The sequence below is a fragment of the Nycticebus coucang genome, chromosome 17, assembly GCF_027406575.1.
Source record: "Nycticebus coucang isolate mNycCou1 chromosome 17, mNycCou1.pri, whole genome shotgun sequence".
Lineage (NCBI taxonomy): Eukaryota > Metazoa > Chordata > Mammalia > Primates > Lorisidae > Nycticebus > Nycticebus coucang.
This window is the reverse complement of record NC_069796.1, coordinates 3,941,208-3,956,873: the sequence shown is the minus strand read 5'-3', so window position 1 is coordinate 3,956,873 and position 15,666 is coordinate 3,941,208. Positions and strand designations below refer to the sequence as shown.

General features: G+C 39.4%; 1 protein-coding gene across 1 annotated transcript in view; it reads right to left on the bottom strand.

Annotated features, from left to right (window-relative positions):
- Window positions 1-2,210: 2,210 nt before the first annotated feature.
- PPIP5K2 (diphosphoinositol pentakisphosphate kinase 2) overlaps window positions 2,211-15,666 on the bottom strand; it is a 96,320-nt gene continuing 82,864 nt past the window's right edge. Inside the window, exon 32 of the mRNA XM_053566361.1 lies at window positions 2,211-2,697. Coding sequence (XP_053422336.1) covers window positions 2,693-2,697 — 5 coding nt within the window. The 3' untranslated portion in view covers window positions 2,211-2,692. The remainder of the gene's footprint in view (window positions 2,698-15,666) is intronic.

The window sequence follows — 15,666 nt, the reverse complement described above, 5'->3', positions numbered from 1 at the left end:
TGATGGAAAGATGATTCTGTGAGACACAAGTGCACAGGGGTTGGGGGCACCTGAATTCTTTTTCCAGCTTTGTCACTGACTCCCCGTGTCTCCTCAGACAAACTCTCTGGGTGCCAACTTCCTTATCTGTCAAGTAGGAATAATGACACATGCTTTGCTTCTGGGGCTCTTCACAGAATTCAGCAAAATAATTTATGATGCAGTTGAAAGGACTATGCCTCTATACAAACGCAAGGCCTGCAGTTAAGTGACGGGATGAGAACTTTGACTGTTTTAAACTGTGAATAATTAAGAGGCTTAGCATTTTTTATTTATTTCTGGTAAAATGTATACAATTCTGAAAACTGTAATTAAATAATTATTATATTTCCTTTCTGATACTCTAATAACCACCTCCATCCACTCTACGATTATGTTTGTACTTTTGTTCCCGATAAAGGCGTCCTGGAGATGAGCTGTGCACGCAAGGGGGTAGTCAATGGTTCATCTTCAGTTTGATAAGAATAAAGAAGGCATCAGAAGTTAGGCAGGTTTTAACCCAAACAGATTTGTCATAAATTGGTCTCAAACTGAAAACAGAAACAGAAAAGCTAAGCTTATATTTTGTGCAGTTTCGGCATCAGCTTTCTAGTAATGCAAGTAGAACGGTGAGTCGAGACGACCTTCCCATTCATATGAGTTTAATGTCATGGTCTAAAAGCAGAGACAGAGACACAGACTGTGAAACAGAGAGCCAGGTGTAACATCACCAACATTCAATAAATGGTGCTGAGAGCACAGGACAGCCACATGCAGAAGAATGAAACACGATTTGTCTCTCTCACCACTCACAAAAATTAACTCAAGATAGATAAAAGACTTAAATGTAAGGCATGAAACAATAAGAATGCTAGAAAAAAATGCTGGAAAGAGTCTTCTAGACATTGGCAAAGAATTTATGAAGAAGATCCCAAAGGCAATCACAGCAACAATAAAAATAAATAAATACGACTTGATTAAATTAGAAAGTCTCTGCACAGCCAAGGTAATAATCAGCAGAACAAACATACAACCTACAGAATGGGAAAAAATATTCACAATGTATATAGCTGATAAATGGCTAATAACCAGAATCCAAAAAGAACTCAAGCAAATCAACCACTCCATTAAAAGGTGGGCAAAAGGGGATGGTGCCTGTGGCTCAAAGGAGTAGGGCGCTGGCCCCATATGCTGGAGGTGGCGGGTTCAAGCCCAGACCCAGCCAAAAATTGCAAAAAAAAAAAAAAAAAGTGGGCAAAAGACATTAATGGAGCCTTTTCAAAAGAAATGGCCAACAAACATATGAAAAAATGCTCAGCATTACTAATAATCAGGAAAGTGCAAATTAAAGCCACTATGAGATATCCCCTCACCCTAGTCAGAGTGGTTTTTATTAAGAAGTCCAAAAACCATAGATGCTGATGTGAATGCAGAGAGAAAGGAAGACTTATGCACTGTTGGTGGGACTGCAAACTAGTACAGCCTGTATGGCAAACAGAACGGAGACTTCTCAAGGAACTACAGGTAGATCTACTATTTGATCCAGCAATCCCGTACTGGGTATCTACCCAAAGGAACAGTCATTTTTATCAAATAACATATCACATGTTATTTGCAGCACAACTCACAATGGCAAAGATATGGAATCAACCCAAGTGCCCATCAGTTCTTGAGTGGACCCCCATAATCCATGCATGTATACTCGGAATGCTGCTTGGCCAAGAAGGATGAATTGAGGCCTTTTGTAACAATATGGATGGAATTGGAGATCATTATCTTACGTGAAACAGCTGAAGAATGGAAAAACAAACACCACATGTACTTGTTATTAAAATTGAACCAACTGATAAGCACATGTGTGTGTAGAGGGAAGTAAAACTCAGTGATGACCCAGCAGGGGGCTGGGGAGGGAAGGAGGGGGGAGAACTGACCCTTCCAGGTACGACGAACACTCTCCGGGTGATGGGCACACTTACAGCCAGACTCCAGTGTAACAAAGGCCACCCATGGAACCAAAACATTTGTACCCCTGTAATATTTAGAAGTGGAAATAAAAAGAAGAGCAGGAATATCTAATCAACTATATGATAAAAGGAACTGAGTCTACGAAAAAAATTTAAAGCTGGCAAGATTCCAGAAAGGTATAATAACTTCTTATGTATATTATAAAAAGCTGCTAAGTAAGAACTCATTTTTATTATAAGACCAATTGCTAAGCTCTAGTTAGCATGATTCAACCCTCAGATGCCTACCTTAGATAGCCTGTAGGGTCTGTGCTATTTGACAAAATTCAGAAGTAAAGGGTGGAAAATGGTAAGTAGTGGAATCAAAAATCTGTTCAGGAGGTTACAGAGTAAGATACTGACGCCAAGGTGTGTACTTTCCTTTTGTTTTTTAAGCCAGACGTATAGCTACTTTAAATTTTCTTTATTTGCTTTTCATTTTATCTACTTTGCAGAATAGTTTAATCTTTAGAATACTGTCTCTTAACCTGAATTTGAGTACTGAGACTCTGGTAGATGAAAACGTCAATCAGCTATCCCCCGGCTGGGCAGAGTGAGGAGCTGAACTGCAGCGTCTCCAAAGCCCACGCTCTTCCTGCCTCTCCATGGTGTATCCCTCTAAACTTTTTACTCCGTAACTCCACTTCTTGTAATGTACTGGGAGGAAATAATTAATCTGAAAAAAACAAGGTACAGGGAAAAAGGGAAGGAATTCACATGCTCTATAATATGGGACGTTTAAACACATCATGTTAAAACTAAGGGACTGTTACAAACACTGTAATGATTCCCATTAAATGAAAGTTGAACTTGTGCGATCTAGCTACACCTCCTTCCCAAACTACTCCAAAACTGTAGAAATAAAAAAAATAGTAAGCCATAAAGAGAGTGTGAACAAAAAAACCATCACATGAGAGGTGTCAACAAATTTCTGGAAAGGTGAAAGCACACCACAATTGTGATAAGGAATTTATTTATTATTGATTTATTTTTCTAACTGTGGCATCCTAGCTAGAGAGCTGCGGCATCATAGTTCACAGCAACCTCAAGGTCATGGGCTCAAGTGATCCTCTTGCCTCTGTTTTTCTATTTTTACTAAAGATGGGGTCTTGCTCTTGCTCAGGCTGGTCTCAAACTTCTGAGCTCAAGGAATCCACTCACCTCGGCCTCCCAGACTGCTGGGATTACAGGCGTGAGCGCCCACGCCCGGCTTTGTGATAAATGAATTTAATGAGCAGTGCAGCTGCACTCAAAAGCACCAAAGACGGGAGAAAAGCGAACTGGCCAGGGGGAGGGGCTCGAACACAAGGCTGTGGGAACACCAGTGGCTTTCCCTGTTCACCTTCCCACTTTCTGGAAGAATGCTGAGCATGACCATGTGCCAGGTGACTCAGGGAAAGGCAGAGGCAGGGTCTAGAAAACACTGGGAGGTAGGGAAGTGGGCTGAGCGCACCCCAGACTGGAGCAGAGTGAGGGGAGTCTGTTAAAGTAAGTTTTTTTAATGCCCTTGAGGGTAGTTTGGGAACACAAAAAAAATTATTTAGAGAGCAGTTTGGTTTTTAAAATGCTTAATCTACTAAAGTTACAAATTCAAAATCCTTAGGCATTGAAGTCCAACTTAAAGATCATGTCCTGTGGTAAATCCGTAAATTTTCCTCACTTTTTGAAGGGTTTTCGAATAATGTTCAGTCCCATTTCCTTGATTCACCTGCTGAGTTCATGATACCTGCATAAACATTTAAAACTGCATTCTAAATATTTTACATGTCTAACAAATATTCCTATATGTTCATGTAATTCTTATAAGTCCAATAAATTTGATTTCAACTTAAAATTAAATCAATCACATATATTAAAATTGGAACCACAAGGCTGAACTGGTGACTACAATTGGCCAAATTTTCCTAAATACAATTACATAAAATGATAAAAATGTAGTGATTCTTTAAGGCAAAAATATATAGATATTGTTTCGTTTGATCCCCTTAAATATTCATTTACTTAATTCTAAACTGTCCCAACGGTAAAAGGTAAGTGTTTCCCACTGAGGAGGAATTGGTTTCGAGCACCAAAACTCTGAAGTCACCCTGTACGTCAATCTGGGGGCTGCTTTTTCTGTGTTCAGAGACTTTGGTCTGGCAAAGGGCTAGACTGTGCCCTGAATAGGCACTGTCTATAGTGGCTACACTAAGCTTTCTATGGCCTGAAGGAGGAGTTGCTGTGTAGCCTGCATCCCTTGGATTCAAAATACACTTACCTAATTTTTCTGCCTATTCGATCTTGAAGTCTGCCACCTGCATTTAACTGGCTATATGACTTAAGGCATTTTGAATTTCTTTGGCCCTTTTCAATGTATAAATGCCTCCCTGTCTAAATTTAAAAATTAACTTTATCAATCCTTCATTCATTACAAGTCTTAGGAATAAGAAGATGACATTGAATTGATTTCTCAGTATCTGCCATTGTTTTTTTCTCGGCCCAATTTCTAATGTTGACAATAGGATAGTTAGGGAGGAAAAATGGACTAACTGGTAATCTGTCATGTTGGAAATAACTGTTAATTCTGCTCTACATATTTATGGAAGAATCTGAATACCTTGAAATCCATACACTGGATAAAAAAAAAAATCAAAGAAACAATTCCAAGGAGAAAAAAAATTGTATAAAAAAGATTCTACTTGTCATAGCAATAAAAATATTTATACATAGCTATTAATACTGTTAAGCACTGCTTAATGATTTAAAATTAAAGGGAAGAGAGGAAAAATAGAGTTTAGAAAGTTGATTTCTTACCAGACAACATCTAAAATTGTTAAATCAAAACGTAAGGAAATTATAGGTGGGTTATTATATAAAAATGAGGAAGAAAATGTCCGAAGAAAAAGCTAGTTGTCTTAGAAGCAAAGCCTTTAGAAAGTGGGACTTGGTGAGTTGGTGGATGTTAAGGACAAAAAAAGGCAGGGAGCCAAAGCTCTTTTGATACGTTTCGGGAACATCTGATTTTCTAGATTGTGTGTGTGTATGACTATAATACAAATTTTAGGGCCAGGAGTGGTGGCTCATGCCTGTAATCCCAGCATTTTGGGAGGCCAAGATGGGAAGATTGCATGAGCCCAGGAGTTCAAGGTTATAGTGAGCTATAATCTCACCACTGTACTCTAGCCTGGGTGACAAAGTAAGATCTTATCTCAAAATAAAATGCCAAAATTTTAAAGTGGTAATTATGAACATTATAAATACTCTGTAACATAAGAAACATCATTTAATATGGCCTAAAGAACCTAGGAAAGGAAAATTGTATGTTTATGGTACAGTAATTGCAACTACATAAAGATGCCTTAGGACAGTAACTGACACAGATCATGGAAAGTGAAGGTTTTACTGCAGTAGGGAAGTAACAGATGATTGAAAAAACATTTTTTTTCACTTTAGATTGACATTATTTTACAAAGCTTTTACAATTTACACAATAATATCTTAGAACACATACTTTATTTGGGATTCTATTAGGTAGAAAACCATCCCTGTCTCCAGCAGTTTATACTGTAATATTAAGAACTTTTTAAAGCATTCTCCTGGGGGGACCAGGAGAGGGCCAGTACTGTCCCTGCAACAGAACTGTGCAATCTCCTGCCTGCTAATTACCTTAACGCCATCATAACCAAGCAGCTCAATAGAAATATCTTTACATAAACAAATCTCATTGCCAAAAATGAAACTGAAACATCTATTCAGTGCTCTGTTCTCCTGTCCAGTCTACGGAATGAGCATGTGGGGCCTTCAGTCACATGCTTCCAATCTGGACAGTTTCCAGTTCTTAGAGGACTTTGGAAGGGATTCCATGCTATCCGTGGGTGGTGAATCTCTCCATTTTCCTTTCTTTTGTGAGTAACTGCATTTCCCTCAGGTGGCAGGTGGAGCTGACTCTGTTCTCTCCAGTGAGCTCTCCTGGGCTCACTCACCCTTCTCCCCCCCACCGAGAGGGAGGCATCAAGAAGGTTTCTGGATGATCAATGAAATACCAGTTATACAAAACTGTGCTGGCTATAGCAGCACTGGGGACTCCCAGGTCCTATTTTGTCATGAGTTTTGAGTACAGGCATTGTAAGACAATTTAGCATTTCTATGTGGAATGAAAGAAACAGGTTCTAATTATTTGGTTTCCAAGGTCTTTCTTCATATCAGCAATAATATTAATTCTCTGCCTTACCTCTCCTTACTTTCTCTTGTCCCCTCATTTTCCTTCTGTCCATCCACCTACCCACCCACCCGCCTTTATCATTGAACGTTCTATTTATCATTGACTAGCTTCAGAAAAATCCATGGTTTTTAAAAGTAGCAAAATAATTTCAGAAGGCACATTCATTTTTATCTTAAAAAAACATCTTTTCATATATCAAGTACTCCTGAAGTACTGTACATGAAATGACAAAGAAATAGCCTGCTTTCCTCATCGAGTTACATCTGTGTAAGTGCTACAGAATAGATTCCATCCACTCTGTGTACCATTATCTCACCTGGGTCACACCATGGTGCCACTCACACCACACACAATGTGAGTGGCGGGTGGGTGGGAGGGCACGCCTGATTTCATCTTGTGAAATACTGTGTGTGTTTTATAAATTAAGCACTGCTTTAGGAAGGACAGGATTATCTTATTTTAAAAATTTTTAAAGAGAGAAAATGGTAGAGAATAACCTCGATTTGGGGGGGCAGCAGAGAAGGGGTCCGTCAGATTGTTACCAGGCAGGCTGTTCCCCAGCAACAGGAGCAGTCGTAAGATATGGGAGCTACCTACAACGTCCTTGACGGCACAAATGCTGAAATGCCACTGGAAACACAGGCCGGGCTAACATTTGGACTACGTAATACTATTAAAACAAAACAACAATAATGCTTCAAACTGCTCTTTACTTCAAATATTTCATTTGATTCTGCAACACCCCTATAGGCAAGACTGGAATTAACTTCATTTAAAAAATACAGCTGCGATGAGACGCCTAAAAGAGGCGCAGGCTTCTCCTTCCGTTCTTTCTACTCATCCTCTTCATTCTTCTTGTCAAAGGATATTTATTAACCACAAAAGGAAAGATGCCTTGAAAACGAAGGAGAAATTCAATAAAAAATTACCCCCACATATAAACAGAAACATATTCAACTATCTTCAACAAAACTAGTATAACTGCCAAATACAATAAAGGTCAAACAGCTCCAGATTTCAAAGTCATCAGACCAAAATAATACAAAGTAGATGTACAATCTGAGAGAAGTCAGTTCCTTGTCTGAGGTGATGGAAATGGGATGAATGCCAGAGGTAGAGGATTTCCCGGCTGCAACCTGGCACCACAGGAGCAGGAGGGGTAGAGCCCAGGGAGAAAGTGCGGCCGTGCCACATGTACAGGGGCAGCTAGAGGTGACGAAGGCGCGAGGCAGGAAACTGCAAAGAGGAGAGCCCTGCCGTCGCCACTCCTTGTTGACTGGAGAGAACACAGGTTAAAACAGCTCTCTCAAGCACACGGTCCTGTCACAGGCAGCTTCCCTGTAACGCAGGGAGGGCTGGGTCAGCTCAGAATGTTACCCTGTGTATCATACAAATTCCTGTCAAATAGATGAGCCAGAGAGAAACTCACCTCAGTTAAAGATAAGTGATAATTGAGAATAAATCTGTATGGTGTTCATGTAAAAAGCACTAAGGAGAAAAAGAATAAGTAATAATTGCAGATAAAAATCACTCAACAGAAATAATGAATCCACTGAGCCCATGAAAAGTATGACACACATCCTACTGTGACTTAAGGAGTGTTCTTCAGGAAACAAAGAGTTCATAGAGATACACAGGGGACCAGAAACAGCATGGCCAAATCGCCACAGGAGCTGCAACGTAAGCTACAAGGTCGGAAAAGAAACGGAGAGGAACGAATAAAGGCTCCTAAAATAAGGCTGTGCGGTAACAAACGCAGAGGGGTAAACTAATGGAAGGCGAAGAGGACATGCAGTGGGACAACCTCTTTATCTTGATTAATCAAGGACTTAAAATATAGCATTAAAAATGACAAGCGTATATTAAAGGCATAAAAATATTCACAGGCATAAAGGTGAACACCAAAACCAAAGAAATAACATCATCAATTAAAACTGTGCATTAGAGGAAAAAGTAGAAATAGACTGATTGGGATACTGCTCAGAGCAGGGAGTCAAAAAATAACATCTTAAGAGATTAAATATACTAAATATATCACATAAAATTAAGAACAAAAACCATATGGTCATCATAATAGACACAGAAAAAGCATTTGATAAAATTCAGCATCCCTTCAAGATAAAAACTCTCAACAAACTGGGCATAGAAGGATTATATGCAGTACATCGAAATAATAAACTATTTGTGACAAACCCACAGCCAACAACATACTTGGCAGGGAGAAGCTGAAAGCGTTCTAAGAACTGGAACAAGACAAGGATGTCCATTATTACCACACTTACTCAACACAGTCCTGGAAGTCCTAGCCAGAGAGCCATTAGGCAAGAGAAAAAATGAAAGGCTTCCAAATTGAAAAAGAGGAAGTCAAATTATGCCTGCTCACTGCCTCTATGATCTAAAATCTAGGACAACCTAAAGACTTGACTAAAAACTCTTCAGATCTAATAAATGAATTCAGTAGTTTCAAGCTGCAAAAGCAACATACAAAAATTAGTACATTTCTTTATACCCATAATGATCTGGCCAAGAAGCAAATCAAGGAGGCAATTCTACTTACAATAGCTACAAATAAATAAACACATGCACACACACACACACACACAGACATACCTAGGCTTATCTTTAACCAAGGAAATGAAAGATCTCTAAAGGAAAACGACAAAACAGCAATGAAAGGAATTGTAGATGACACACAAAAAAAGCAAAAATATCCCATTCTCCCGGATAGGAAGGATTAATATTGTTAAAGTGACTGCAACGCCCAAAGCAATCCATAGGTTCACTGAAATCCCTATCAAAATACCAATGTTATTTTTCACAGGATTAGAAAAAAACAATTTAAAATTCATATGGATCCAAAAAAGATCCCGAATAGCAATCCTAAGCAAAAAAAAAAAAACAAAGCTGAGGTCGTCATATAGCCCAATTTAAAATTATACCACAAGACTACAGTAACCAAAACAGCATGATCCTGGTATAAAAATAGACATATAGATCAGCAGAACAAAACAGAGAACTCAGAAATAAAGCCACATACTTACAGCTGACTTATCTTCGACAAAATCAACAAGAACACACCCTGGGGGAAGGACACCTAAATCAGTAAACCGGACAGCCAGATGCAGAAAATGAAACTGGGCCCCATCTCTCACCATGTACAAAACCCAGCTCAACATGGATTAAAAACCTGAATGTAAGAACTGACACTATAAAAACACTAGAAGGAGGGGTTTTGGAGCAAGATGGCAGCCGAGTAACAGCTTCCTGGCATCTGGGCACCGTGAGTCTGGGGAGATAGGACTCCAGGCCATCTCTGGCTGGTGGGAACTGCCTATCATCACTCCTATGAGGATACAGGGAGTCAGCGAGAGACTTCTGGACCCCAAGAGGAGGACTAAAACAGTGGAAAACCGGCAAGTGGTCGCGTGTGTTCAACCCGTCTAAACCCGCCCACAACTGTAAGTTCAGTAGCAGCGAGACTGCAAACCAGAAAGGCCTTACCTGTGAACTCTTTTGATGTCCTTGGACTTGGCACTGAGTTGAACTGCCTTGGGGAAGGCCTGAGTGGGAGTGCGGAGAACTTTGGCCGTTGTCTAGGGCCCCAGTCTGAGCCGCTGAGCCAGACGGAGCTAATAGTGTTTGGCGGTGGGTCACACGGATCCATTGTCAGTGATCTGCCCCGGCAAGCTCCGCCCTCAGGGTCGCAGAGCTAGAAACGGGTGGGAGCTGGTAACCCAGCAACCAAGTAGCCTAAGGGTGGGGTCTGAGCCGCCTTGCAGCCCTAACCCTCAGGGGCAGAGTGAGACGGGTTTTGGCACACTGAGTAAGTGGATAGCCACTTCAGCAGTGATTCCAGCGAGAAAGCTGGGAAAGCTTCTGCTCAGCAAGTTTACAAGTTCAAAGTGCCTTTTAAGTGGGCTGAAGAGAGATTTAGGGTGTCTACCTGCTGGGGTTTGAGAAATCAGCAGCCTCCAGTCGTATCAGAACTGTGACTAACATCTCATACCCCAAAAGACCACGTGTTGCCCAGACAATATTCAACAACATATACAAACTGCTTTGTTTTTGGTTGTGTATTTTTTTTTTCTTTTTTTTTGTTTGGTTGGGTTTTTTTGTTTGTTTATTTTGACGTTGTTGATGTTCTTTTGTTTCTTAATTTCAATCTTTTCCATACAGATCCCTTTTTCTTTCTCAATTTTTCTAGTTTAATTATAATTTCTCATTGCTGCCTTTTTTAATAACTACAACTTCATTTTTGCTAGTGTTTCTACCACTATCACTTGGTTTTTCACCCAATTTTATCGCCATAAAGTTTTCTGTTTGCTTGTTTTGGTTTGATTTATAGCATTTTTGTCTTTCCTCTCTACTTGGTGGAGGTGGGGTACTGTGTCTGACCAGGTTAGCAAAGAGCTGCTGACCTCAAGGGAACCACCCAACTGGGCACCCAACCCCCAGAAGGTGGGGTTTTTTAAGGTTGTGTCAAAGTACCCTACTGTACACCTATATTGCCCTGTCTCCCTCTTTCTGTGCTTCTCTTCTTTTTGTCAATATTCCTTATCCCTACCCCCCTCCTTTCTCTATCTTTCTTTTTTTTCTTATCACTCGGTCCTCCTTTCTTTCATCCCTTTTTTGCTCTTCAACCTTCTCACCTTTCTGGTCCTGTAACCCTTAGTCCACAGGCACAAGAACTTAAAGAGCAAGAGGAAGTGAAAGGAAAATTAGGGCAAGGAAACAGATAAAAGAAATCACTCATGAGGAAGAATCAGCAGAAAACTCCAGGCAACATGAAGAACCAGTCCAGAACAACCCCGCCAACGGACCATGAGGTAGCTACTGCAGAGGATTCCACCAGTATAGAAATGTTAGGAATGACAGAAAGGGAATTTAGAATACACATGTTGAAAACAATGAAAGAAATGATGGAAACAATGAAGGAAACTGCTAATAAAGTGGAAAATAACCAAAAGGAAATCCAAAAACAGAATCAAATCAGAGATGAACGATATGAAGAATATAAAAAGGATATAGCAGAGCTGAAGGAAATGAAACAGTCAATCAGGGAACTTAAAGATGCAATGGAAAGTATCAGCAACAGGTTAGACCATGCAGAAGAAAGAATTTCAGAGGTAGAAGACAAAGTTTTTGAGATAACTCAGATAGTAAAAGAGGCAGAAAAGAAGAGAGAGAAAGCAGAACGTTCACTGTCAGAATTATGGGACTTTATGAAACGTTCCAACATACGAGTTATAGGAATTCCAGAAGGGGAAGAAGAATGCCCCAGAGGAATGGAAGCCATACTAGAGAATATTATAAAAGAAAATTTCCCAAACATCACCAAAGATTCTGACACACTGCTTTCAGAGGGCTATCGGACCCCAGGTCGCCTCAACTCTAACCGAGCTTCTCCAAGACACATTGTGATGAACCTGTCCAAAGTCAAGACAAAAGAAAAGATTCTGCAAGCTGCCAGGAGTAAGCGCCAGTTGACCTACAGGGGCAAATCCATCAGAGTGACCTCAGACTTCTCTAATGAAACTTTCCAAGCAAGAAGACAATGGTCATCTACCTTTAATCTACTTAAACAGAACAATTTCCAGCCCAGAATTCTGTACCCTGCTAAGCTAAGCTTCAAAATTGATGGAGAAATCAAATCATTTACGGATATACAAACATTGAGGAAATTCACCACAACAAGACCAGCTCTACAGGGAATACTTCAACCTGTTCTGCACACTGACCACCACAATGGATCAGCAGCAAAGTAAGAACTCAGAAATCAAAGGACAGAACCTAACCTCCACACTGATGCAAAAGATAAAACTAAGCAATGGACTCTCACCAAATAAGACGAATAGAATACTACCACACTTATCAATTATCTCCATAAATGTTAATGGCTTGAATTCCCCACTGAAGAGACATAGATTGGCTGACTGGATTAAAAAACACAAGCCATCCATTTGCTGTCTGCAAGAAACGCACCTGGCTTCAAAAGACAAATTAAAGCTCCGAGTCAAGGGTTGGAAGACAATTTTTCAGGCAAATGGAATTCAGAAGAAAAGAGGAGTTGCAATCTTATTTTCAGATACATGTGGATTTAAAGCAACTAAAGTCAAAAAAGACAAAGATGGTCACTTTATATTGGTCAAGGGAAAACTACAACAAGAAGACATTTCAATTCTAAATATCTATGCACCAAATTTAAATGCTCCCAGATTCTTGAAACAGACCTTACTCAGTCTGAGCAATATGATATCTGATAATACCATCATAACAGGGGACTTTAACACACCTCTTACAGAGCTGGACAGATCCTCTAAACAGAAATTAAACAAAGATATAAGAGATTTAAATGAGACCCTAGAACAATTATGCTTGATAGACGCATATAGAACACTCCACCCCAAAGATAAAGAATATACATTCTTCTCATCACCCCATGGAACATTCTCCAAAATTGATCATATCCTGGGACACAAAACAAATATCAACAGAATCAAAAGAATTGAAATTTTACCTTGTATCTTTTCAGACCATAAGGCACTAAAGGTGGAACTCAACTCTAACAAAAATGCTCGACCCCATCCAAAGGCATGGAAATTAAACAATCTTCTGTTGAATAACAGATGGGTGCAGGAAGAAATCAAACAGGAAATCACTAACTTCCTTAAGCATAACAACAATGAAGACACAAGCTACCAAAACCTGTGGGATACTGCAAAAGCAGTTTTGAGAGGAAAATTCATCGCTTTAGATGCCTACATTCGAAAAACAGACAGAGAGCACATCAACAATCTCACAAGAGACCTTATGGAATTGGAAAAAGAAGAACAATCTAAGCCTAAACTCAGTAGAAGAAAAGAAATCTCCAAAATCAAATCAGAGATCAATGAAATTGAAAACAAAAGAATCATTCAGAAAATTAATGAAACAAGGAGTTGGTTTTTTGAAAAAATAAATAAAATAGATAAACCATTGGCCAGACTAACTAGAAATAGAAAAGTAAAATCTCTAGTAACCTCAATCAGAAATGATAAAGGGGAAATAACAACTGATCCCACAGAGATACAAGAGATCATCTCTGAATACTACCAGAAACTGTATGCCCAGAAATTTGACAATGTGAAGGAAATGGATCAATATTTGGAATCACACCCTCTCCCTAGACTTGGCCAGGAAGAAATAGACCTCCTGAACAGACCAATTTCAAGCACTGAGATCAAAGAAACAATAAAAAAGCTTCCAACTAAAAAATGCCCTGGTCCAGATGGCTTCACTCCAGAATTCTATCAAACCTTCAAGGAAGAGCTTATTCCTGTACTGCAGAAATTATTCCAAAAAATTGAGGAAGAAGGAATCTTCCCCAACACATTCTATGAAGCAAACATCACCCTGATACCAAAACCAGGAAAAGACCCAAACAAAAAGGAGAATTTCAGACCAATCTCACTCATGAATATAGATGGAAAAATTCTCAACAAAATCCTAGCCAATAGATTACAGCTTATCATCAAAAAAGTCATTCATCATGATCAAGCAGGCTTCATCCCAGGGATGCAAGGCTGGTTCAACATACGCAAGTCCATAAACGTTATCCACCATATTAACAGAGGCAAAAATAAAGATCACATGATCCTCTCAATAGATGCAGAAAAAGCATTTGATAAAATCCAGCATCCTTTTCTAATTAGAACACTGAAGAGTATAGGCATAGGTGGCACATTTCTAAAACTGATTGAAGCTATCTATGACAAACCCACAGCCAATATTTTACTGAATGGAGTAAAACTGAAAGCTTTTCCTCTTAGAACTGGAACCAGACAAGGTTGTCCTCTGTCACCTTTACTATTCAACATAGTGCTGGAAGTTCTAGCCAATACAATTAGGCAAGACAAGGAAATAAAGGGAATCCAAATGGGAGCAGAGGAGGTCAAACTCTCCCTCTTTGCTGACGACATGATCTTATACTTAGAGAACCCCAAAGACTCAACCACAAGACTCCTAGAAGTCATCAAAAAATACAGTAATGTTTCAGGATATAAAATCAATGTCCACAAGTCAGTAGCCTTTGTATACACCAATAACAGTCAAGAGGAGAAGCTAATTAAGGACACAACTCCCTTCACCATAGTTTCAAAGAAAATGAAATACCTAGGAATATACCTAACGAAGGAGGTGAAGGACCTCTATAAAGAAAACTATGAACTCCTCAGAAAGGAAATAGCAGAGGATATTAACAAATGGAAGAACATACCATGCTCATGGATGGGAAGAATCAACATTGTTAAAATGTCTATACTTCCCAAAGCAATCTACCTATTCAATGCCATTCCTATCAAAGTACCTACATCGTACTTTCAAGATTTGGAAAAAATGATTCTGCGTTTTGTATGGAACCGGAAAAAACCCCGTATAGCTAAGGCAGTTCTTAGTAACAAAAATAAAGCTGGGGGCATCAGCATACCAGATTTTAGTCTGTACTACAAAGCCATAGTGGTCAAGACAGCATGGTACTGGCACAAAAACAGAGACATAGACACTTGGAATCGAATTGAACACCAAGAAATGAAACTAACATCTTACAACCACCTAATCTTCGATAAACCAAACAAGAACTTACCTTGGGGGAAAGACTCCCTATTCAATAAATGGTGTTGGGAGAATTGGATGTCTGCGTGTAAAAGACTGAAACTGGACCCACACCTTTCCCCACTCACAAAAATTGATTCAAGATGGATAAAGGACTTAAATTTAAGGCACGAAACAATAAAAATCCTCAAAGAAAGCATAGGAAAAACACTGGAAGATATTGGCCTGGGGGAAGACTTCATGAAGAAGACTGCCATGGCAATTGCAACAACAACAAAAATAAACAAATGGGACTTCATTAAACTGAAAAGCTTCTGTACAGCTAAGGTGACGATAACCAAAGCAAAGAGACAACCCACACAATGGGAAAGGATATTTGCATATTTTCAATCAGACAAAAGCTTGATAACCAGGATCTATAGAGAACTCAAATTAATCCACATGAAAAAAGCCAACAATCCCTTATATCAATGGGCAAGAGACATGAATAGAACTTTCTCTAAAGACGACAGACGAATGGCTAACAAACACATGAAAAAATGTTCATCATCTCTATATATTAGAGAAATGCAAATCAAAACATCCCTGAGATATCATCTAACCCCAGAGAGAATGGCCCACATCACAAAATCTCAAAACTGCAGATGCTGGCGTGGATGTGGAGAGAAGGGAACACTTTTACACTGCTGGTGGGACTGCAAACTAGTACAACCTTTCTGGAAGGAAGTATGGAGAAACCTCAAAGCACTCAACCTAGACCTCCCATTCGATCCTGCAATCCCATTACTGGGCATCTACCCAGAAGGAAAAAAATCCTTTTATCATAAGGACACTTGTACTAGACTGTTTATTGCA